General features: G+C 50.5%; 10 protein-coding genes across 10 annotated transcripts; 2 read left to right on the plus strand and 8 right to left on the minus strand.

Moving 5' to 3' along the window:
- Positions 1 to 1,133: 1,133 nt before the first annotated feature.
- BO94DRAFT_318205 (deadenylation-dependent mRNA-decapping factor PAT1) lies at positions 1,134 to 4,132 on the minus strand. The gene is made up of 3 exons (XM_025606887.1): positions 3,921 to 4,132; positions 1,515 to 3,821; positions 1,134 to 1,462 (listed from the first exon to the last, which is right to left on the minus strand). The coding sequence occupies exons 1-3, from the start codon at positions 4,064 to 4,066 to the stop codon at positions 1,339 to 1,341; spliced, it is 2,577 nt and encodes an 858-aa protein (XP_025470828.1). The 5' UTR covers positions 4,067 to 4,132; the 3' UTR covers positions 1,134 to 1,338.
- A 1,028-nt stretch (positions 4,133 to 5,160) lies between these two features.
- Positions 5,161 to 6,829, plus strand: BO94DRAFT_318331 (glycosyltransferase family 15 protein). Its single transcript, XM_025606889.1, has 4 exons — positions 5,161 to 5,306; positions 5,357 to 6,139; positions 6,193 to 6,481; positions 6,528 to 6,829. Exons 1-4 carry the CDS (start codon positions 5,265 to 5,267, stop codon positions 6,590 to 6,592), a joined length of 1,179 nt encoding a protein of 392 aa, XP_025470829.1. The 5' UTR covers positions 5,161 to 5,264; the 3' UTR covers positions 6,593 to 6,829.
- Positions 6,760 to 7,850, minus strand: BO94DRAFT_532028 (mitochondrial 37S ribosomal protein uS12m). The gene is made up of 3 exons (XM_025611032.1): positions 7,414 to 7,850; positions 7,162 to 7,262; positions 6,760 to 7,091 (listed from the first exon to the last, which is right to left on the minus strand). The coding sequence occupies exons 1-3, from the start codon at positions 7,817 to 7,819 to the stop codon at positions 7,026 to 7,028; spliced, it is 573 nt and encodes a 190-aa protein (XP_025470830.1). The 5' UTR covers positions 7,820 to 7,850; the 3' UTR covers positions 6,760 to 7,025.
- A 165-nt stretch (positions 7,851 to 8,015) lies between these two features.
- Positions 8,016 to 9,060, plus strand: BO94DRAFT_572592 (proteasome maturation protein). The gene is made up of 3 exons (XM_025614930.1): positions 8,016 to 8,180; positions 8,319 to 8,757; positions 8,896 to 9,060. The coding sequence occupies exons 1-3, from the start codon at positions 8,178 to 8,180 to the stop codon at positions 8,961 to 8,963; spliced, it is 510 nt and encodes a 169-aa protein (XP_025470831.1). The 5' UTR covers positions 8,016 to 8,177; the 3' UTR covers positions 8,964 to 9,060.
- Positions 9,061 to 9,599: 539 nt separating this feature from the next.
- Positions 9,600 to 10,798, minus strand: BO94DRAFT_318342 (uncharacterized protein). Its single transcript, XM_025606890.1, has 3 exons — positions 10,135 to 10,798; positions 9,989 to 10,072; positions 9,600 to 9,929 (listed from the first exon to the last, which is right to left on the minus strand). Exons 1-3 carry the CDS (start codon positions 10,640 to 10,642, stop codon positions 9,772 to 9,774), a joined length of 750 nt encoding a protein of 249 aa, XP_025470832.1. The 5' UTR covers positions 10,643 to 10,798; the 3' UTR covers positions 9,600 to 9,771.
- A 2,222-nt stretch (positions 10,799 to 13,020) lies between these two features.
- On the minus strand, positions 13,021 to 14,701 carry BO94DRAFT_621526 (uncharacterized protein). The gene is made up of 4 exons (XM_025617005.1): positions 14,622 to 14,701; positions 14,398 to 14,556; positions 13,806 to 14,347; positions 13,021 to 13,749 (listed from the first exon to the last, which is right to left on the minus strand). The coding sequence occupies exons 3-4, from the start codon at positions 14,224 to 14,226 to the stop codon at positions 13,151 to 13,153; spliced, it is 1,020 nt and encodes a 339-aa protein (XP_025470833.1). The 5' UTR covers positions 14,227 to 14,347; positions 14,398 to 14,556; positions 14,622 to 14,701; the 3' UTR covers positions 13,021 to 13,150.
- A 399-nt stretch (positions 14,702 to 15,100) lies between these two features.
- Positions 15,101 to 16,478, minus strand: BO94DRAFT_510192 (PHD finger protein; the record flags this gene model as incomplete). Its single annotated transcript, XM_025609725.1, has 2 exons — positions 15,101 to 16,185; positions 16,250 to 16,478. The coding sequence occupies 2 exons, from the start codon at positions 16,476 to 16,478 to the stop codon at positions 15,332 to 15,334; spliced, it is 1,083 nt and encodes a 360-aa protein (XP_025470834.1). The 3' UTR covers positions 15,101 to 15,331.
- A 705-nt stretch (positions 16,479 to 17,183) lies between these two features.
- BO94DRAFT_532032 (cysteine hydrolase family protein) lies at positions 17,184 to 17,731 on the minus strand. The gene has a single exon (XM_025611033.1). It carries the CDS (start codon positions 17,691 to 17,693, stop codon positions 17,337 to 17,339), a length of 357 nt encoding a protein of 118 aa, XP_025470835.1. The 5' UTR covers positions 17,694 to 17,731; the 3' UTR covers positions 17,184 to 17,336.
- A 902-nt stretch (positions 17,732 to 18,633) lies between these two features.
- Positions 18,634 to 20,108, minus strand: BO94DRAFT_532033 (NmrA family protein). The gene is made up of 3 exons (XM_025611034.1): positions 19,586 to 20,108; positions 19,373 to 19,510; positions 18,634 to 19,313 (listed from the first exon to the last, which is right to left on the minus strand). The coding sequence occupies exons 1-3, from the start codon at positions 19,863 to 19,865 to the stop codon at positions 18,655 to 18,657; spliced, it is 1,077 nt and encodes a 358-aa protein (XP_025470836.1). The 5' UTR covers positions 19,866 to 20,108; the 3' UTR covers positions 18,634 to 18,654.
- A 465-nt stretch (positions 20,109 to 20,573) lies between these two features.
- BO94DRAFT_543337 (uncharacterized protein) lies at positions 20,574 to 21,487 on the minus strand (the record flags this gene model as incomplete). Its single annotated transcript, XM_025613133.1, has 3 exons — positions 20,574 to 21,195; positions 21,223 to 21,287; positions 21,344 to 21,487. The coding sequence occupies 3 exons, from the start codon at positions 21,485 to 21,487 to the stop codon at positions 20,574 to 20,576; spliced, it is 831 nt and encodes a 276-aa protein (XP_025470837.1).
- Between the last annotated feature and the right edge of the window lie 1,893 nt (positions 21,488 to 23,380).

Here is a 23,380-nt window from a genome sequence, read left to right on the forward strand (position 1 = left end):
CGCCCAGAAACTCCTTTGTTGGCCGCGCAGGGGTCCCTGAATGGATGGAATAAGTGACAAGTCCCAATAGAGCCATTGCTGTGCTTCGCAGTCACATAGCGACTGCATTAGTGCTGATGGGCTTGAGTCGAACGAGTCGTGTCAACTCGTATGTCTGCTAACTAGGTTGACTCTCGAGCTGAAAGAACCCGCGGGAGCGTGCCTAAGGGGACGGAGCAGCGCGTGCACTACTGGCGGAGCCGCCACATAGTTGGCTGGCACGGGTGGGCCGGGGTGCATCGGTGAATGGCGCTTGACTGGTGATGATCAGACTCCGAGCCAGCTAAATATCCGGTCCTTTTGGGATCGGCCGAGAAAGTATAATATTTGGAATTTTATAGGTCTCGTTGGATTGCATCTCCCAACCGACTAGGTGTCATACCGCCACAGTATTAACCGATTCAGCCTTGGGCTTCCGATGTTCCTGGGGGCTATAGCTCACCTACTAGACTATCCCTCGGCGGCCGGAGGACCGGTAGATCAAGGTGACAGGAGGATGACTCCCAAGTAGGTGGAGTAGGTGCCAAGGTGGAGCAGACGTCACATGAGGGGAGAGGGAGGAGGGGAGGAGAGGGGAGGAGACAATATAAACAAAAGGGTCATGTGATCAGCCTGGTCTAGAACAGAAGTGCCAAAGTCTGACAACCTGCGGCTTTGCGAATAACGTTTGTTAAGTTCGTATTGGTTCAGGATTCAGATATGCATGTATGACAGTAATTAAGCATGATCGCTTTAAGCTTGGAGGTAGGAGTGTACAATGCCCTCATGGTAGAAGAGATTTGCCAGGGGTAGTTGGCTTGGCTCCCACCCCACCAGTTGCAGGGATGGGCTATTCGAGCAATAAATGAAATAAGATTAAAAGAACACATGAACACATAGCTAGAAGACATCACTATAAACAGCCCCACCAAACATGTCGTGGGACGAGCATAAAGATCATGGTGATGAATAAATAGACATCACTAGTTGCACCCGGCTCACTCGCCAGTGCCATTATTCGGTTGCAATCGCATGCCGTCACCCCTCAGCTTCGTCTCAGAAGATCAACTGAATTTTCAGCCAGATGTCTACCCCCGAGCACCCGTTTACCAGGCGTCGATTTTGATATAGGCCAACTCTGCTAAGCAAATCCGCACGGAGATCAGCGGACAGACCCTGTCATGATGGACCCCGGTGGATTAAGATCGATTGGGGATCAATCTCGAACTGGCCCCAAACGACACGTGGACAGGTCTAGAGCATGTCCTGGGAACTTTGGACTTGGCCAGCTAAAGAAGTGCCTCCTCATTCGGTCGATTCTTAACCTAGAAGTTCAACATCCAGGCCAATAGCCCTCATGAAGAGATTAACGTTGCCAAGGCGCTGGCTGGCCATGTCGGCAGGAAGCGTCTTGCTGTAGGTCACCGTCTCCATCACCCGGTCCCTGTAATATGGTTAGCATCTAAGCACAACAAGTGGACGAAGGCTAAACTTACTTGACTGCAATAACCAAGCGCTGCTGTTGTTCGGGGCTGGCTCCTATGCCAACTGCAGCCAGAAACTGCCATACATACATGTCGTCGCCAGCGTTGATCGAGCTAGGGAAGATATCGCCGAAGCTGGGCTCGAGGGTGTCAAACAACACGTTGAACTTTTCAACCCACTGTTGCCAGTCCCGCTCGGTAGCCTGTCCAGCTTCCTTCACAATCTCGGCACGACTGAGAAGCATGGTTAAGATTCCAAGCCCAATACGGGTCTTAGAGATCATATGAACCTGAGTCTGCGCAATAACAAGCCCCAACAGCCCAATGATGATGTTGAATGGCGCCTCATTGACGTAACCCAGAAGACTGGGCATGACAGCCTGGGAGAAAAGATCGATGGCTTCCCGAACCGCCAGAGAGGGCTGGGTTTCTCCGGGCACGGGCTGTGCGCGCCGGACGACATCCAAGGAATCCAAGTGAACGACAATCATAGTAAGGATGGTGACACGCTGTTCCTGATCAATGTGGCGGAAGATACGAGGGATGGCCTTTTTGCCCTTTGCGTAAGAGAGGAAAGCAATGAACGGATGGGGAGTGTTGGTGTTGGGAACAATGGGCTCCATGACCCGGAGTTCTCGCCACAGCTTCTGATTGAGCGAGCGGATATTCTGTCTCCATTCCATGTGCTTCTGAATCGCCTCCGCGTCGTTCTCATCAGGCGGGGGAGGCATCGTGCGCTCCATGTCTTCCATCTCCATCAGGGTGCTATAGACACTCTCAAGGTTGGTCAGAACGGACTTGCGGTCACTGACGCTCAGGTCGGTGTGTGGCTTCTTCACCGTCTTGGTACCTTCAGAGCTCTCAGGGCGCTTGATATTAAGCATAGGCTTTGGTGTTTTGGCGTTGCTGAAGGAGATCTTGCCCAAGCTGCCTTCGATAATAAGCTGCTTGTTCTTGGGCTTTTGCTTAGCGGCCTCCACCGCACGCTGGACCTGCTGCTGCATTCTCTGCATGTGGTTGTCGGCGCTCTGAAACTGCCGGCGAGATCCATGGCCTCCAATCCTGTTGCCTGTCTGAAGAAGGTATGTCTGCGCAAAGTGTCCGAGAGGTTGGTGTGGGTGTTGGCGTGGGGCCCCACGGATTTGGCTGTAGACCTGATAGTAGAAATCCTCGGCCAAGACAGCTTCCGAATCCGAGTCCGTAACACTCCCGGCGGCTGCGACGAGCTGCTGTAGTTGGATTCGCGTGATGAAATTCTTGTCTTGCGGGGTCATCAGTCCGTTACCCTTGGACAGGAGGAAGATCTTATGATTGCGCTTCGCACGCTTAGCATCTTCCATCAAGTACGCGATACGCTGCTCTTCGGTCAAATGCATCAACTGCTGGGAGTTGGTTATCACTGGCAGTTGAGCGTTGTTACCACGAGGAGCCTGGGGTATGGGCTGCTGCTGCTGTTGCTGCAGTTGAGGTCGCTGAGCTGCCGGCGACATCGCCTGACGCTGAGGCGGCACCATATGCTGAGGCGGCAGGTTGGCATTCTGCAGAAGATGTATCGGCATGTTCGGAGGGTGCGCCGGAAGCGGGTACGGCTCCGGGACCATTGTTGGCTGATGCTGTACTGCGTGCGCGACACCCTTGGCGAGCTGGGCCTGTAGGATCTCCGGCGGCAACTGTGCGAAGCCTTCGGGAAGCGGCGGCATCTGTGCACGCTGAAGCGGCTGAGCCAGTTCTGGCATCGAATACGGGTGCGGCAATGGGAGCTGGGTAGGGATTGAACCCGGACCTTGTCTGCGCAGCTGCGCTTCCACCTCCTCTAAGCTCAGCATCTTCTTCGCCTGCGATACCATCTGAGGTGTGAGCTGATGTTGCAACTGCAGCTGCTGCAGCTGTTGTAGCTGCAACTGCGACTGCGACTGCGACACCGGCTGCGGCTGCGGCTGTGGCTCCGGTTTCTTGGGCATGCCCCAGACGCTAGACTTGGCCTGGAGGTCGGGGATATAGCCCGGGTCCTGGTACTTCTCATAGCCGGTGCGTTTGGGCTTCTGGGCCGCAGCGCTTGGCAGAGCCGTATCGACAGTGGCTTGCGTCGCAGTCGCAGAGGCGCCAGCGGGTGCACCAGGTTGCTGTAGACTGTAGCGGATCTGCTCCTCTCCGATCACGTCGGCGACCTGAGCGGTTCTCCCGAAGAAATCGAAATCCTTTCCGACAGGGCCAGGGTCGACGCCGCCACCACCACCACCAAACGTGTCGTCATTGAACGCATCTTGGTCGTCGTCGAGCTGGTCTCCCAGACCATCGTAAGTATCTTCAAAATCAATCCTATATTAATGAAAAGACCCGCGGGTTAGCTAAATGCTCACAAGCGCGGTCTAATTGGTGGATTGTAACCATGGGGGGGGGGGGGGGAAGAAGTCTTACACGTCGTCATCTTCGCCGCCTTGGTAGCCTTCTGCTCGGGCGCGGGCAACTTCGGCGAACGGGTCAGGGGTGTCGAAGATGCCCCGAGTTTCAATCGGAGGAGCTCGATCCCTAGGTAGGGCGGTATTGAAGCCGAAGAAGGACATCTTCGGGGGAGGGGTGGGGTAGTGAAGAGGACGAGGGCGAGAATTAGCACCGCGGCATAATTGGGTAGTGCGGGATGAAGTTCAGAGCCGGTCTGATATCACCCGCCTAGGTGGCTTTCGGCTTAGTGGTGCTGCTGGCACTGAGGGCCTGAGGCAGCAATACAGAGCTTGGCCGTCCGTGCTTACCTCATCGGGAGGGACTTGTTGCCTCCTCCAATTCGAATTCCGACAAATAACAATGGAGATAATTGTACTAGTAAAAGTAGGTAGAATAATAAGGGGTAACTCCATCAAGGCCTGTCATCCGAGTCGGGTTTCAAGTTTCAACTACTACCTAGTACCTACATACTAAATAAGATGTAAAGCACCGTGCTGGGAGATCTCATCCAGCCCCGCAGCAAGTATCTAGATCCCTCTCAAGTCTTAAGGGATTAGGGAAATGTGGCTTCTCAGTGTCCCCTGGACCGAACCCAAGGCAGGATGGATCGTCGCCCAGGAGTCGCAGTGTGCCCCAGGCCTGAAGAACAGACAGCTTCGATCGCAGCCTCCTCAACGTCATGCCGTCCCCATAAGGCTTTTCCGTAGAGACCGAGGGTCCTTCAGCAACAGGATGTCTCATTTCCTTTGAATCCCACCCATCCATCGGTGGCCAAAACCGGTGCGACGTACGTGGCCCGGCCAATAATAATGGGCGAGGCTGCGTCGCCCTCGTCCCCAGGCCGGGCCAAATGCCGCAATAATCTTACTACCTGCCTTGACCTTCCTGTAGACCGGCACTTGTCGACGTCTCCTGAATTTTCCTCAACTTTATTGCATCCTCCAGACTTCGGTTGGGATTCTTCCAAAGAAAAGGACGCCTGGGGAAGCACGAGCGGCGTGGCCTGGAATTAACTTTAATCTTCGTCTATGCGCCGCGGGTCCATCACTATCTGCATCGTCGTTACCGATCGCCCATAGATAGATCCCAAGAATCGGGAGGCGGATTTCCATCCGGCCTGTCACAACCGCCTCAAAGTGAGAGATTCCAGTTCGGATCTCATCTTCACACACCTGTCCGTCATTCGTTTAACCCTGATCTGCACCGTCCATCTTCCTTGGTGGCCGAGACCACACAGCAGGCATCTATATTCAGCCCTGCGCGCTCACCCATTGCTCCCATTTCTCACCGACGCTTCGACACAGCGCAGTGTCTAGCATCATGGCTATAGGGCCCCTGCGATACCTTCTTTTTGCCGTTACGGTGAGTTGCCGTCGCTCTTTGTGGCCCTCCGCATTACTGACCGCTTCAAGGGGTTGGCTCTCTTCTTCCTGATCTCTAGGAGCGCGATTCCCATGCCCGAGAACATTGGCACGAAACTCAACCCTGCGACCTACAAAGACTCCTCTACCTCCTCCTCTACCCCGCAGAGCGATGCCCTATCATCCAGCGGGCCGAGCAAATACATCTCGACGGATCGCGTGAACGCTACCTTTGTCACCTTGGCTCGCAACAGTGATGTCTGGGAGATGGCCAAGTCCATCCGGACGGTGGAGGACCGCTTCAATCACAACTACCACTACGACTGGGTGTTCCTGAATGACAAGCCGTTTGACGATGAGTTCAAGAAGGTCACATCGGCTTTGGTGTCGGGTAATACTCACTATGGAGTGATCCCCAAGGAGCATTGGTCTTATCCCGAGTGGATCGACCAGGACAAGGCCAAGAAAGTGCGTCAGGAAATGGGGGAGAAGAAGATCATCTACGGCGACTCGGAGAGCTACCGTCACATGTGCCGCTACGAATCGGGCTTCTTCTTCCGCCATCCGTTGATGATGAATTACGAGTACTACTGGCGCGTGGAGCCCAGCATTGAGCTCTTCTGCGATGTCAGCTTCGATCCTTTCCGCTACGTGAAGGAGAACGACAAGAAGTACAGCTTCGTCCTCAGTTTGTATGAATACTACGACACGATTCCGAGCCTGTGGGGTACGGTGCAGAAGTTCATGGAAGAACACCCCGAGCATATCGCGAACGGCAACTCGATGAGTTTCCTCAGTGACGACGGTGGAAAGACCTACAACAAGTGCCACTTTGTGAGTATGCGCCTCGAGATCGTCAGTCGGGTTACTAATGAAGAATACTATAGTGGTCTAACTTCGAGATCGGGAGCTTGGAGTGGCTGCGGTCCAAGGAGTACATTGACTACTTCGAGACGCTCGACCACGCCGGCGGCTTCTTCTACGAGCGGTGGGGCGATGCGCCGGTGCACTCCATTGCTGCGGGACTGCTCCTGAAGAAGGAGCAGATCCACTTCTTCAACGAGATCGGATACTACCATGTCCCCTTTACCCACTGCCCGACTGGCGAGCAGCTGAGGCTGGACCTGAAATGCCACTGCAACCCCAGCGAGAACTTTGACTGGAAGGGATACTCTTGTAAGTTGCCACCTTCCGTTGGCGCACAGTACTAACCAGCATGTAGGCACGTCCCGGTTCTTCGAAACTAACGATATAGCCAAGCCCAAGGGATATGAGAATGAAACCTGAGGGCTTTAGTAAAATTTTGCAACTTCACATGAGCAGAACGGCGGAGCTGGACACCTTGACCAAGTACAGTCGATTGGATACTTTAGGCGTGGAGAAGGTGGACATTCTCCACGCATCCATGGTGCACGGTTCCGGTATATGCTTACAATATTCGGGTTATTATATCCATTCTTGATTTCCGGCAGGTGTCATGTGTTAATAAGATTGTCGAGCTGGCGTACTCATCTTTCAGTTATTTCAGGGTACCGAGGTGCGGTGCAGATGTACTGGGTATGGGAAGGATCGTGCTCTGTAGCCCGGAAAGCCTCATAAATGTACATAGCCGTTTCTAATGATAACAACGATCCGTCAAGGAACAAGGTAAACGATACATAAAACAGAATTACGACAGCATATCTTAACAAGCTCCACCATCACCAGCGTGAATCCTCACTCAGTCCTTCTTGGGCTTCTTGGTACCATACTTGGACCGACTATTCAACCGGCTGGCAACACCACCCTGCAAGAGTCAGCAATCCCATCCCATCCCAACACCAACCAGAACAACTGGCAGAAGAAAAAGAACCTACCAAATCCATAGCACCTCTAACCAAATGGTACTTCACACCAGGACAATCGGGCACACGACCACCACGGACCATGACAACACTGTGCTGCTGGATATTGTGACCTACCCACATACCAAGTTAGCCTTGCCTTTCACTTCACCTCAATCATCCCAACCATCCACTCTATCCTTCATTTCGCCCCAATCCACCCCCCCCCCCCCCCCCCTAATCCATTACCCCATCCCCCCAACCAAAGAAAAGAATGAAACCCACCTTCACCAGGAATATAAGCGGTAACCACCTTCCCGCTACTCAACCTAACTCTGGCCGTCTTTCTCTCCCCAGAGTTCGGCTTCTTCGGTTTCGTAATACCCGTCTTCAGACAAACGCCCTTCATCTGAGACCGACCAATCAGCGCCGGAGACCGAGAGCGACGCGCCCTCTGCGCAATTCTACACCCGCGCCGGACTTGGTTGTAGGTTGCTTGGCGGAACGGCGAAGTCGAGAATTGGCGGATGGCGAGCGTCACGGAGGGCTTGGACGTGCGGAGGACGGGCTGGAAGGGTCGGCGGGTGGGAATGCTGGTGGTGGTGGTGGAGCAGTTGCGCTTGAAGCCGATGGTGGTAGTAGGACGCTGGACGAGGGTCCGTAGCGTACGGAGCGCGAGGGAGGAGAACATTTTGGCGGAGCTGCGTGAGGGTGATGCTCTGCGTAGGCCGGGATGGGAACAGGAACATTTCCTGGGAGGATTAATATCACGTGATTGGCTGCGGAGGTGGTGGGTTTGCGGTCCCGGAGGACAGGACGGAGGACGAGGAGCTGGCGGTGACGCGCGTGCCTGGGAGCCTGGCTGGGCTACCTTACCTACCTAGATGCTAGAGCTACTGCTGCCGCTACCTTTACTGACTACTATTGACTTCACCTCCATCTCCATCTCACCTTCATCGACTACTTACTTCTACATAACCCACCCTCTTACGAACCAACCACCACAACCTACAGTTTACAGAATAATACACCTCACAAACACCAGCACAATGGTTCGTCCCAACTTAACCCTCACTCTAACCCAACCCATCCTATCCTATCCCATCCACCTCATCCCATCTATCCACCCAACTCTTCATACATCCATGCCAACCCATATACTACATACTAACGATGATATAAAAAACCAGTCCCTCCGCATCGCCCCCGCACCCACCCACGCCACTCAAACCACCAACACCACCACCCACGACCCCATCACCCTCCCCCACCCCTCAAAAGGCGCTCCCTCAGCCCCCGGTCTCCCCGACACCCTCCGCGACAACCTCACTCTCCCCGCCGCCCGCGGCCCTCCCTCCAGCAACACCGCCATCCCCTCCTCCGCGCACCCCCTCGAAGCCCGTCTCCTGGCATGGCGCGCCACCCAAGACGCATTGAAAATGGAATCGCTGCGTCGGGCGTACGGGATCGCGGAGCCTGTGCGTCGCGGAATGGAATTGAAGATTGTTCGGGATGGTTCGTTCAGACCGGGTTTGTTGGGTGGTGCGGCTGGTGGGGAGAATCTGCATGAGGAGATTTTGGTTCTGGGGGGTAGGGACGCTGAGGTTGCGTGGGAGGATGTTTTTAGGGGTATGTTTTTCTTTCTTTCTTTCTTTATTTCTTTCTTTGTTTTTTGGATTTTGGCAGTTGGTTTTGGGGTTGGAGAGGGGTTGTTTGGGGGAGGGATATGGGGGTTGTTTGGGGATGAGTGCTAACTGACTGTCTCAGGTAACGAGTTCCGTGAACCGCCTGCTTTCCACGATGAAATGGAGAAGAGACTGCGTATGGATCACTAAATCTGGATATGGATGTGGACTGGTTTCGTCTAAGTGTCACTTGTCATGAAATTACTTGATACAGGCCCTCGCGGCAATCAATTCAATACTTTAGATCAATTATGTTTCCAGTCGTAGCTACAACACTATATGTGCAGTTTGTACATTATGTTTCCGCCGGCGAACCAAAGCGGAAAGATATTTGACATCAACGTGTGGGTCGCACAAACCCTGTATCACAAAGTAAATTCAATCAACTGGCTGGCCACATCAAGAAGGGCCGCCAGGGTCTTCCATGCCAACGCAAATTGGTCGTCCCAACCCTAACTCAACAGAAACAGCGGAACGACAAACACCGAGCAAGGGCAGACGTAGGCTTCCGTATATGGACACAAATGCAATAGACAACAGAGCGAGGGAGGAAGCGATAACACAGCTTAGGGTATATACGAAATAGAGGAATCGGAGCGGCGTCAAGCAACTCATGGAACTATGCAAGCCAAACGGTGACCACTGGGCAGAACAGGCAACTGGATAAATGTCAATGCATCGGGCTGATAAAGTAAAGATAACCCATTCATAACGCCATCTCAATACGGTCAGATAGCCAACCACATGCAGCAGAAATGTGAGCAGCAGGGGGAAGCAGCACGCTCCAAGGGGCCAGAAGAAGGCTCGTGTCGAATCTTCAGCGGCACAGGCAAGCTAGCTTAGCCTTTGCATCAGTAGCAAAGGGCAACGGGATGTTGGCGGCTCCTGAAGAGCACAGCATGGAGGACCGCCTTTGATATGTGATTCTATCGTCTCCTTGAGCGATAACGACTCCCACTCATTGAATGATACAGCGACAGCCAGGGCTACGCTCGCTGGACTCTCGCTCCCGTGGGTATTGGCTTTTGGAAGTCTTTGCGTCTTCTTCATCGACAATTTCTTGGGGCTTCACGGTCATGTGGACTACGTTGGGAGCGTCCCGGCTGAACTTGGAGTCTGAACGGCAGTAGTCAGCATTACGCTGGAGGATAGGACATAACAGATCGAGAGCATACCTGACAATGGGGCCTTATCATCTAGTAGCTTGCCGAATGAGATGAGCCGGATGGAGCTGGGCGATGACGGCCGCGGTTCCCAATCTATCAAGCAACATACATTAGCCACCGTGATCTTCAAATCGTGCTAGCCACGGCACGCATACCTTGACGCCATTCACGCCAGATCAATTCCTTCAATGTGTATACACTCATGGCAAATGGATCATGATTTTCCACATTGACCGACCGCTTCCGAAGATATTTCCCATCGATCTTAAATGGGTGTCGCGAGCCCGTTATCAACAACAGAGTGATTACCAAGGATGGACCGGAGTCCTCCTCGTCTTTGGCGGTATCGTCTGATCCCTGGGATGGTAGCTCCGAGCCAGCCGCCGTAGCCTTCGCCTCATCGTAATGCTCAGGCGATGCGCTGGCCGATGGAGCAGCGTCTACAGGGATCTGCTTGGGAGCAGGGGTTGACGTAATGTTATCATCGCCATCTGTAGGTTTCGCATCCGACGAACTGGGCTCCTGGCTCTCCAGTTGGGCATTCTCACGAAAGGTAGGACCAGAAAGCTCCTCAGAGTTGATGACAGGAGGCTGGGAACTCAGGTTTGAGTCGTTAGGGGCGGTGGATGCGGGATCGACTTTGGAGTCCGCGGTGGCCGACATGATGCACCCCTCGTGAGACCGCACGGATCAAATAGCGCTAGTAGGTGGAAGGATGATCAAATGAAAGTCGATTCGATAAAGCAGAGAAAAGATAATAACTGCTGCGAATTGTCGGTGGAGCAACCGGAACGATATGGATGTTTGAGGTTGACCGGTGAGGGTAAGGGGGGGGGGGGATAGTCGTGGGATTGGAGACAGGAGCGGATGAAACAAGGCCGATGCGCGCACGAAGGAGACAGAAAGGAGACCAGCTGAGGAGGGACTAAATTAGGTAGGCGAAGTGGAGGAGTTCAAGGGTGGCCCGAACAAGCGACTAGAACCTTGATCGGGGATGGGTGAAGGGGGCCATGCGACCCGAGCAACACCAGCGAAAAGGGGACCAAGTCGCAGCAGGAAGGAGATTATTGGGCGGGTCCACGAGGAAAGAAACGAAGGAACGACGAAAGGGAGGAGAGAGGAGGGGAGAGGAGTGAGTACGAGGAGGGAGTTGGAAGTTGAGAAATTTAAGGCTGAAGAGACTAAGGTGTGGCAAGGTGGATGGGCGAGTGGTATGAATGGAGAGGGGGAGGCAAAAGGGAGGAGGAGGACTAGGAAGAGGAAGAGGAAGAGGAGGATTGGAGATAAAGATGATTATTGATTGAATGATGGCTTGGGAAAGGGAGAGAGAGGCAGAATAATGGCCGTCAGTCGGTCGGGGGTTCAGAGGGGCGCCGATCCGGTTGGTTGGCGCCCGCCGCGGCCTGGAGTCGGTGGGCCTCACAAATGGTAGTAGTGGATCTCCTTTCTTAGGTATACTCTTCTTTCTCTTCCTCGTCATGGATTCCATTCATTCACTCCCTTCTTCTTCTTCTTCTTCTTCTTCTTCTTCTTCTTCTCCTTCTACTTGCACTTGGCCTTACATGCAGATGGTTTCAGACTCCTACCCCCCTCCGACTGGACGCAACAAGCACCGTTTCCCGCGTGCAGCTGAGGCCTCCGTGGTCGCGGATCCTAGTCGCTTCCGGACGTGCTGCATCATTAGCAGGCCGTGACACCTGTCATGCTGGACACTGGTCCTAATCTGCCCCATCCAAGGTGGAGGAGATTCTGCACATGGCCCAGCATTTATTTATACTCGAGAAGATAGGCCTCTCATTGGTACCTCCTTACTCAGAGAAAGATAAAGATGTCCACCAAACCACCGTGCCTATCTAATCAGCCGGGAATGCACCTCTGCGACCATATGATCTGCCCTACATATGAGGCAATAATGTTCGACTGGAGTTGCCTTGCCGCTTTGCTAAGCTACCGCGGGGCTTGCGCTCGCTCGTGTGATGTGATTAAATCACCCTATGCCACCACGTTCAAGAGGCAAGCGTTGTGATTATTCTCCCTCGTGGAATCCACTTCATCGATACGATCATGTCAGTGATATAGTAGGGCACTTTCTCAAAGCAGAGTTTTTGGTGTAGGGTATATCACTTGCGCATGCAGCGCTTATCCTTCTGATAACACTCCTCGCGAGCACGTGCATACATGACGACATCCATATGAGGTTCTTTCATTCAGCGGCTGCATCAGATCACCTGGGGGGAGACAGAGGTCAATGACACACCAAGACGTATTTTAAAAGCATAGTCATAGGGAGCATTTGCTAAAGAAGTAGGGAGAGGATAGGCTTGCAGCCAAGAAACAATTTGGATAGCCAAGATTCTGAGAAACTGAATTGACACCTTGGAGGCGATCTTGGCTCAGAGTAGATATCCATGCGAGTTCCCCTCTATTAATGAATATCTTCCTAATTATAAAGTCCCTAGTAGAACGTTCCATTGATTCTACTGATAGCTTAGGTTAATGTTCCGGTTGTAGGTATATGCTCCCACGCCAATAGCAGTACTAGGCATCATCGCCCATCATCCGTCAGGTCATCCACGGGAGATGAGGCTATGGGGTCTACCGCCATGTAATGTACGTGTCAGGCTGCGTGGTGAATACAATCTAATATTATTGTTACGAGATAACACAGAGGCGCAATCCCCAATGTTAAGGAGATAGAGAGATTAAATCAGATGAACAAAGAAGACAAAAATAAACAGGCGGGACAGACATAAAGCGACACTCTAAAGAAACCGCAAAAGAGACAAAAGCTAGATGAGAAAGAAGCGGTGAATACAATGGGGGTGGGGGTGAAACCATCAAAATCCAAGAATAACACCAATGCTAGTCGTTTGTCCTAATATCCTTGGTAACCCGGGCTGTATTATAGTTTATTCTGTCTCAAATCACCAGCTCAGGGATTATCACAGCGCTTTCAGAGGGCTCGCGAGGCTTTTCTTTCATCACAGGAGCATCAAACATAAGGAGAAAGAAAAGGAAAGTTACTGATAAATCAAATAATAGGAAGAACAATCTGAGTAGGATAGAAGACATAAAACAGAAAGTGGATAAAATCATCCGCTTTGGCAGACGCTTTGTTATCTGCACCCTTCTTGACCCCTTTCCTGATGATCTGGTAAAAGCAGAAAATCACTAGGAGGAGAATGCCTCGATGATCGTACCCTTCAAATCCGCACTGCCCCATTTCAGTATGGCTGAGATGTGGATTAGGGCCTCCAGACAATGGTTCTTCAACGACATGCACCACACATTCAGACGTACCATCTTGAAACTGGAGCCATTTTCTTCCTGAAAGTGCGCCCACAGTTCGATAGTTGGACCCTCTGTAGTAATGGAAAACACTGGAATTGACATGAGCTGGTCACATTGATCTGGCACATTGTTGGATACTGATATGCGGGCGTGATACTCTGAAAGGTTCCTCAAGATTCGAAGTGCAACACAGCCTCCGACTGCAGCTTGGTTCTGAGCTTGGAAGAGATTTCCACCAGTGGCACCCGACTTTGTTTGCGCTATCAAGAATGGAAAATGTAGATTCAAGCAACTGGGATACGGACCACTAATCAGTTCAGCATCGGCTTGCAACCTCGTAAGAAGACCCGTAGCTGCGCTACCCATTCCAGGTTTCAATGCCTCTTCAATGGGGCATGCGCACAAGCCGACACTAATATCTGGTCGTGGGTCGTTCAACTTGAACTGGTAATCAGCCGGTTGCAAGTCCGTCCGCCAGTCTGCATAATAGTTAGCACTAGAAGCCACGCTGATAACTTGGAATTTTGATGCATACCCCGATCGTTCGAAATTGAAATCATCTCTCCCTTGAATGCACCAATTGCTTTGCTCAAAACACCCCTCCAGTCGTCTTCTCCTCGTGAATCAAGTTCACAATTTTTCGAATCGTCCCACATCTGGTTATGTACACGCTCTAGTTGGGCGTCGCGTTTCTTCAACTTGGAGTACACCTTCTTGTCTATATACTCTTGGATTTCACTGGGTAATTCTGTGGCCACGTCCATTTGGATCTTCGTCAATGAGAGATGATTGCGATAATTGACATCGCTATCGCCATCGCCAGTTTTGTCTGAAGGACAAGAGGGTGGATATTCCTGGTTCAAGTCACCATGGAGCCTGAGAGAATCATGCTTGAGAAGAGTCGGATTGCAATACTCTGCAGGAAGAGGTTCTGAGAAAGAACGCATGCGTTCCATCTCTGCCAACGTGATTATGATAGACTTTCTCTTCCTCAGAGGGGTAAGCCTCAAGTGCAAGGGTGATGACTCGCTCAGCCAATCGTGGTGATATTGGATAATCCAACTTGAGAAGAGCGCTCTTGTCGGTTAGAAAGTTAGTTGTGACGATAAGCCCAAGGCCTTGAAGGGTCATCACGTACAAGGAGGGCCTATATATGCATGCGAGAGAAGACATGTGATTACTACTGTAGGACGCTGAGGTACTCGGTAGGGACTTGCCGAAACTGATCATACGGGATGGGCATGGTTGTGAAATAGCCTTAATGAATTTACTTGATGACACGATGACTAGCTAACCATCAGTACTTCAAACGTGCTCTAGATGGCCAATCTTACGTAGGATGTCTACTCACAAGGTGTAGGGTCCGTAGGCATTCCCCGAGGAATCGGAATTTTTCCATCATTACCAGCATAATCTCGGTATCTGAGATTGAGAAGATAGATACAAGCGCCTTATAATTTTAATCTTTCTAATTCTTAGACTTTTATACAGAGCATTAATAGTTTCGTTCAGGATACGCCAAATGCCCAGGGTCCACGAGTAGTTTCTGCCTAACTTTGTCAGCCGTGTGAGGGTGTGATGACAAATGACATTGGCCGATCATGACACCCTCGATAATTCATCTATCGTAGGGAATACTGTAATGGTCACACTCCCTACTTGAAAACTATTCCCTGTAAGGCATATATTCTCCTTATTTGGTCGATCCGGGGTGTTGTTAACAGATCCATTTCAGTATCTTTGGCTAGGTCAGGGTTCCATCCAGACTAATTAGGACAAATACGTACGCCCACTTTTTCATGGATGCTTGTGCCACGAACTCGGGTTATTCCGTCTGACCTACTCACTCGGAGTCTTCCTTCAGCTCCTGCGATTCTCCATGTTTTCTCTCTGCACGACCTACTGGCAGACTTTCCTCTCAAGCGGTGTGTATGGGACTAGGGAACGTGCGACATTCAGCACAGGAGGGGAAGGAAATAGAAGGGACATAGCAAAATGCTACCGAGAAAGATCACCCGCTCGCTAAGATCAAGATAAGAGCACAGTGGCTAGAATGATACATCAGTTGTTGAGTAATTGTGATAACTTTCCCTTCCAATCATCTACAAGAGCTTTGGCTTCCTCTCCTGCTTCTTTTGAGGTCTGCAGCTCTGCTTCAAGAGCTTCATTCCTTGCTCGAAGCTCTCGGATCTCCTTTTTCGCATCCTCGAGTTGGACCGCAGTTTCTCGCAGCTTTTCATGTTCCTGGTCCGAGCAGCGCCGATTTTCCAACTCTCGGCGCAGGGCCATCATACTGAGGTCACGTATCTTAACTGTTTGAATGTGTCGGGCATTTTCGCGGCAAAGTTCTTCGATCTGCAGTTTTAGAGTTGAATTCAACTCAAGCTCTCGATACAGGACGTTCAGTGATGCATCGACATCGCTGGGAAGGCTCGTATACCGAGATTTGCGAGGGCGTCGGGCCACCGGCCCCGAGGGTCCTGGAGTATTATCGTTTTCAATCGTATCATGGTTATCGAGCGAAATATCCGGGATCATCTCAGGAGCTTGTACAGCCTGTTCATCAGATGATTTGTGTCCATGTATTGGAAAAGTCCCTGGTTGTCTGTCCGGGGGTGCAGTATCAAGGTGCGGACTTGGCCGAGTACTTGTATTGGGCTCTGTCGCCAAAGTGGCTGCAGCAAGACCGCTAAATGCCCCTCCCATCATTGGTGAAGCGGGAGGCGTAAGCACAGGAGGATCTGTATGCCAGCCCCGTCGGACGCATATGACGCAAAAGAGTTGATTCTCCGAGGTCCGCAGCCAACCTGCGGGCATACAATCGTCATGGAAAGCCAGCCGGCAGCTGAAGCAGGGTTCTAGACCATCCGGCTTAAAGCAAACGCGACAGTAATTGTCATGGGGTGATCCGTTCCCTGCATCCAGAGTTATTATCCCCACGGTACATTGACCTGTGCCAGAAGTAAGGACTTTACTTACGTTTCCATTCCTTATACCTCTGTACTTGATGGGCAAGAGGCTCTTTCTCAAGAGCAGCAAGGACATCTTCCCATGATTTGCGTGGCTGCAAGTCCGATGAGGGAGAATTGGCCGACTGGCTCTGTTCCTGAATTCCAATCTGACTACTAACGGCCTGTTCGAGTCTCGTGTTCGGCCGACCCCGTGTTGGGCGTCTTGAGCGAGTTTTCCGCACGCCTTGGGAGCTCATACCGGCTTTGTGGTTTGATGCTCAATTTAGGAATGCGTAATAAGGACAACGAATGTACTCTGGAGGTGGACAGTTGGTTTGATCAAATTCATGTAACCCGGCGAGGTGGCTTGGTCTCACGCCATTTGACGATGACAAATCCCGCAACTATCACATGATGATGGGAATATCACTCAATTCATCACTGCAGGAACAACCAAACAATATCTTCTTTCTCTACACGCTCCATACTACAAGTCATCTAGGTCCTCGAGGAGTGTTTCCATTGAAAGGACAACTTTCAAGTATCACTACATGCCAAGTAGGTCACCGACGTAACATCATTCTTCTCTAGCAGTCCCTCCTCAAATAGCACGCATACCAAGCTGATAGCGTGTATATGTACACCACTCTCCAGTATTAAGTCAAATGTGCTCTGCTAATCAGAGTGTCACCAAACTGCTTCACCGTCATGACTTTCGAGAACAAAGGCCAAACCAAATCCGATCCCGCGTCTGTCAGTTCTTTAGACCACCCAGCGGTTGCATCCTTACTATTGAAGTAAGAAGTTCTTGTCAGCAAAAGGCCCTATCCTGATTAAAACATAGACATCTCTTACAGTATAGTTACATTATACCCCCTGAGAGTCAAATCTCCAGTAAGTATATATCCCACATCTTTTTGTTCTAGTTATAGAAACTTACAACTCAAAAGCATGCCGTGCGGTGGCCTCAAGGCACGTATTAGCAGTCAAACCAGCGAGAATAAGATCCGTCTTCTCCCGTTGACGTAGTTGGAAATCCAAATCAGTGTTCTGGAAGGAACTAAATCAGACAAATCAGTAACAAAAGCCAGGTATATCCAGTCCTGGTCAGCCTCTTACTCGCTATTCCAATGCCGGCTCACAACCACGTCGCCATTTGTTGGATCCGGCTCCAAGCCTTCATAGATACGAGAGCCAAAGGTCCCTTCTTCAAAAAAACGAATGTGTTTCTGCTTGACATTGTTGGGAGTCATGTGTCGCCAATCGTGGAAACTGTTTGGGGTCCATTGCTGATGAAGGCCGTAGAAGATGGGTATGTGATGAAGGCGGGCCATGGCAACCAGCTCTGTCATGTGCTTGACAGTTTGCTTCTCCTCCAGATCTTTGAGCTTCGAAGTTAGCTTCCCGTCTGGATGTAGGAAGTCGTTGTAAGGATCAACCAAAATGATCGCGGTTTTGGATAGATCGGTCATGGCTGTCTGTAGTGATTTATTTAAATTGAAGCACAAACTATGATTAGAGAAGATATTCTGGTAGAGTTCAGGAGCGAACGCTGGCAATTTATGTACTGCGACTCTCCCCTTGAGTACATCATCGATTACCAATCCATATTCGGGCTTCCAGTGACCTCGGCATTCGGAGCCAACAAACCCTGCCTCTTGTACCTCGAAATACTGTTACAGAATACAGAAATTATCTTGTCACTGCGTGGTAATGGGAACTTGAAGCTTTGGAGTTACCATATCGGAGATGATACTGTTTCAGTCCAAGGCTGCAGCCAATGCTTGTAGTTCCATGACCGCCAGGTAACATTGCCAACCAATTGCAGCATTACTGATTTGGTACATGATTGGCCCATATGCAAGGATTTGCGTAAGAACTACTAGTAGACCTGCTGAAGGAAATGAGATCATTCGAACTAACAGGCCCAATCTAAACAATAACAGCAATACCGGGTGAACCGGCATGGAAACAGGAATTGGCCATCAAATTTCACATGTATCGTAAGACCAAAGCGTAGTACCAGATAGCAATGGCTCATTATGGGGCAATGTGATGCTTGTATTATTTGCTCATACAATCCAAAAATCCGAGATAAGACACAGCATTTAACACAGGATTACAAATCACTTTGAAGGCCAAGAAACTCCCGCATCTGGAGGGTGAATGATGAGGGTCGGTTTTGCTGACAATTCCAACCACTGAGCAGATGATAAGCGGCGTGGTATGTTTTTCTACATCTATGAAGGCCATGATGGGTAGCAAATGTGCTTCTTACTACGCTAATCTGATGGATCGGGTCTGTTATTTTCTGATCACCAGAGTAAAGTGTTTGGGTACTGAGGAATGATCAGTTTCTACTCGAAGAAGGCACATATGGAAGAGTCCCGTTCAATCTCTCGTAATTAAACCTAGAAATGTATGTATTGATGACTACAGCTTAACGGCTGCAGTTGGCCCTGCCACCGCAATGCCACCGTCTGCCCAATCCTTCAACAGCCGCCGGGGCTCTCCGTCATATCCCACTTTTCTCAACCATTCTTCCACCGTTCTGACTCTTGTGGGATGAATCAAGCCCAAAAAGTCATAGTCTCTTGTAATATTGCCCGTGTTGGGGCCTGTATATTTCCACATATTCCAGAAGCCACCAAAGTTCTCTCTCCAAGTCTGCAGAGTCGGGTCTTTTTTGTCGACGGCAGAGCCGATTTTGCGATCCACAGCCTTCCGACCAGCCGGATAATGCTTGTCGAAGTATTCTTGCAGAGCAACATCCAAGTATTGAGCCGGCTTTCCCGTAACTTTGGTGAAGGTGTTGGCCAGAACAGTCCAGTTAACATGCTCCGTGGCAACCTCGAGGTTCAACCCACTGGCCTGCTTGCGGTTATCAAACAACCAACGTGCGTAGTGACCCAGATCTTCGAGGTGGATTAATGCAACATGGCCATTATCACCCAGGGGTGCAATGAATTGGTATACTCCCTCGGGGGTCTTCTTGGGAAGCATGAATTCATATAGCAGCTCCATATACGGACCGCTGGTTAGAACGGAGATCGTGGTCGAGGTTGTAGACTGAGCCTGAGTTAACAGCCAATCTGTGCAAAGCGTCAGCGTAGGCGTCCCTCATCGAACTGGGATTGGGAATGATACATACCAGCAACTTTACCTTTGCCGTCATAATGTCCGCATCGGAACTTCTCGTTGAAAAGCCCCTTCTTTAGTGAGTAGTCCAGGCTTCCCCAGACATAATGCTCGATGTGGCTTTGGACTGCAAGTTCAAAGGTGCGTATGCCTTTTCGTATAATGTGACCATAGCTGTTAGGATGTTTGATTTAAAGAGCGGAAACTTAAGGGTGGACTGACTTACCCCAGTAGAGCTCGCATTTCTCACCGGTGACATAGCCATTGATGTTTACATACGCGAGCTGTACGCCCTGAAATGCTCTGCGCAAGTCATTCTCGTCGAATGAGTTGCCAACAAATAGAGAGACATTTGGAAATGATGAGATCAACTGAGCATCCGGACTTTGCGGGTTGCGGGTAAAAGCTCGAACAGCATACTGATCATCCGCAACAAGCGACTTGACCACCGGAATGCCCTGGGCGCCTGTGGCACCGATGATCAAGGCAGTTTTCAAGGGAGACATCGTAACGCGATCCTATGTTTGATATTTTCGTTCTCTTTCAGAAAGGCGAGATGAAGAATATCGCAGCCAAGGAAGAGTATGAGTCCGTGTTTTGACATTGACAACTAGGACTGAATTGCAGGGACCAAATCTGTCGGAGTCATCAAGAGGATAACCTCGGAACTATGTCCATAATCACGCCTTTCAGGCCTTCTCCGGCTTTGCTTCCTCTGTTTGAAAGCGGGGTGTTACAGTCAAGTTGACGTATTGACCGGCACGTATGCCAACGAAATTCAAAAATCCCTCATAGAAGGAGTGCAGACTGGGAAAACAAGGAAGGATAAATTGATTGGTAATCTGCTGTTGAACCAATCATGCATTGTCAGTTTCGGGTGACGCGGACAGTTGCTGACCAATCTGTTCGCCCAAGAGCATGCATCAACCAACTCGATATTATCGATGGTTACATTACGAAGTCGGTATTTTAGTAATACATCCTTTGCTTACCCATCATTCCTGGCCGATAGTCCGGCCCAAGTTAAACAAGTGCGTATCTTTTTCCCTCTTACGGATAAACAATCTGCTATATGGCACGAGCTCGCGACCGGGAAAATGGCGCTTGGGGGTTCGATTAAGTATTAATCTATGAATAATGTCCATATGCCTTCAATCCACCATCTGTCTTTCTCATACCCTGGGTATCATGCTATCCTACCTCCAAATAATCAATCAAACCACCTGGAAGAGCTGATCCAGGCGAGGGGTATCAATTTCGCCATTCTCTGGCCTTGGAAGCCTTCCTCCTTTTTTCTCTTCATCAAAGATCTGATTCAGGAGTTTGGCTCCCCCGTCCCCATATCCATACTCAGGGCTGTTTCGATGTCTCATGTACTCCAAGAACCGAGCATCGAGGCCCTTCAGATGCACCTGGTACCTCTTTTGTTCGAAAAGGGCGATCAGGTAACCAAGCTCCTGCTGCCAATGTTGCCAACGCTTAAACCTTTGGACGTGATGATCCCGCAGCACCAGGTAGATCATTCCTTGTAGATATTTTCCTGGGGTCAATAGCCTAACGGGATAGTCTCCCTCTCGCTGCCGACTGAGCTGGAAATCCGATCCACCGAAACGACTAGTATGCGCAGAACTCAATGTACCAGAACCAGATGGCGGTTCTGGCATATTCCAAAACAGCCGATGCATTTTGTACAACGCCACAGTGTATACCAATTCCTTCTTCTCGCCGGTAAGCACATCACTCCGGTAATGAAAGTGTTTGTCAGGGTAAGGATGATAGTGCTCAGTCATCTTGGAGCAACGAGGGGCTCGGGGCGCCCGGCGAGTTCGGCGATCCCTGCGGTCTGATTGACAAGACACGTACCCAGCAGTTATCAATGCCCGTGTAGCCTTTTCCATGTTCCTACCTGGGATCGCCCATGCAGAAAACTAATCGTCGTTAGCCATCATCATAAAAGGTTGGGGGAATCGAGAAGGCATCATACATGAATCGTCGACCTGGCTCCGTACATGGCCAATGCAGACTCTCCCCAGATAAAACTGGGGACATGGTTGTTGTCAAGAAGGCGAGCTAGTGAGCTTTCCAGCCCCCTGATATACTGTCTCGGGTTGGGGCATGTGTCATACATTGCGACACAGAATCGTGTCGCTCTGCATTTCTTGGGCTTGGAAGCTGGGCGTAAGATCCATAATTTATCTTTTTCTCTGTTAAGCTCAAAACGGATATATACGCTTAAATCTCCTTGTTCTACGGATAGAGCAACAATGACCGTAGACATAGCGCCAATTTAAAGCATTTTGCGCCCATGTCAAAGGAAATATCCGTTTGGAAGGGTCCTGCGCAGTACCAGACTTGCTCCTTTCCATGGCTCGTTTCTGCCCAATCAATTCTGCGAGAATCAGTCACGTTTTCACAGCCAAGACTCTAGGAGGGCGAGATAATGGATTTGGGGTGGTGGTGCAAGGAACAACACATGTAGTGGGGGATCAGAGTTGATTTAAGGGAGACGATGGCATGGCAGACGGAATTTAACCATCTGCCATCTGCATCATCCGCTTTATGAAGACATTTGCAGCTGGCTAGCATGGTACAGCCGGTGGGTAATTTGAACCAGTAAGATTAATGATTTTGTATCCGTAAGGTAAGAATAAGCCCAGTGGTAGGTGCTTTGATTCAGTCTGCCAGGTGAAGTGAGCCTCTTGACACGCTCGATGTAAGCTTATCCATGGAGGAAGTCCTCTGATAAGGTAGATAACGCCCGACGACTGAGAAGGACGCATCTTTGGAATGGATAGAAAACGGAGAGATAGTGCTAGACAGGGAGTAGTATATATACCCTATTCCTTGAGACAATGGTGAAGCTAGACAGCAATAGAACCACCATTGTTGCGGGTGGAGGATCTGTTTGTTGCTTTTGTTGCCTGCCGCCATCCGCCCCTCCACTCGCTCCCTCCTTCTCTACCCACCCTGATGCTCGAGAGGTGAAGGCCTCGAGGTGTGAACAGTTTATCGTCCTTCATCTAGACAACGATTGGATCGGTTAATCATCGTACGATCACCACAGCTTATCTATCTGCTATAATTTTTCAGATGCAGCAACCAGCCAAATCTCTGCACAAACGGCCCGCGGTCACGCCATGCCAATGGTCTGATCGGCTACCTATCTTCAATCCGTCGTGATTATGTTCCTTTGAGAGATCGCATACCGGATTAATTGGGGTGGCATGAATGTCAGGGGTATCTTGGCGCCAATGTCATGGGACTTACTTTGGCGGCGTACTCGCCCGACGAGGGGAGCTCTTGACCGGTGCATACGCGTTATCGCGAGGATCGACGACCCTTCGTGTTGAATGAAGCGCCGTAGGCAGTTGTCCTCAAAATGGTGCTTGCTTCCTTCTATCTATTCTTGCGACACAAGCTATGTGGCCTAGTACTGACAAGATAAGAGCCCAGCTTACCCACCTCTCCTGATCGTTAGGAAAGCCAGACCACTGAGCTTGTCCACGTGGACAAATGGCTTCAACGTGGTCCAGGCCTTGAACAGGTGCCCATGCCTCGCTTTTACAGGGGATGTTTGGTGGATTTGAACAAAGGAATCCGTGGTATCCTTTTTGCCATGTTCTCGCCCGGTGACCGGCTCTGACATTGTGACATCATCCTTGCCTGGGTAACCGTTAAGCGGCGCCCACGATGATCATTTGAGCTTGACCCAACATTCTGACCGTGAAGAAGAAAGAGAGGCACGGTGAAGCTTGGAGATTAATATTCTGCCTAGTTTGATCCGAGGGGGTTCCCCAAACATTTTCCTCACCGAGGCATCCTCCAAAGGGTTGAATTAACTGGATTGGGATGGAGAGACCAAGCAGACAGCAGCAGCCCTTGCTGTCACGCAACCCGGTTCCTGATACCGATATGCAGTGACCCAGACCAAGTCCTCCCTGATGTAATTAAGTGTTACGAAGCCTGATCTGGATTTGAGTCATCTGGCCACCCTACTGCAAGACCTGGTCCATTATAAATT

Source organism: Aspergillus sclerotioniger, assembly GCF_003184525.1.
Source record: "Aspergillus sclerotioniger CBS 115572 chromosome Unknown BO94scaffold_5, whole genome shotgun sequence".
NCBI classification, from domain to species: Eukaryota; Fungi; Ascomycota; class Eurotiomycetes; order Eurotiales; family Aspergillaceae; genus Aspergillus; species Aspergillus sclerotioniger.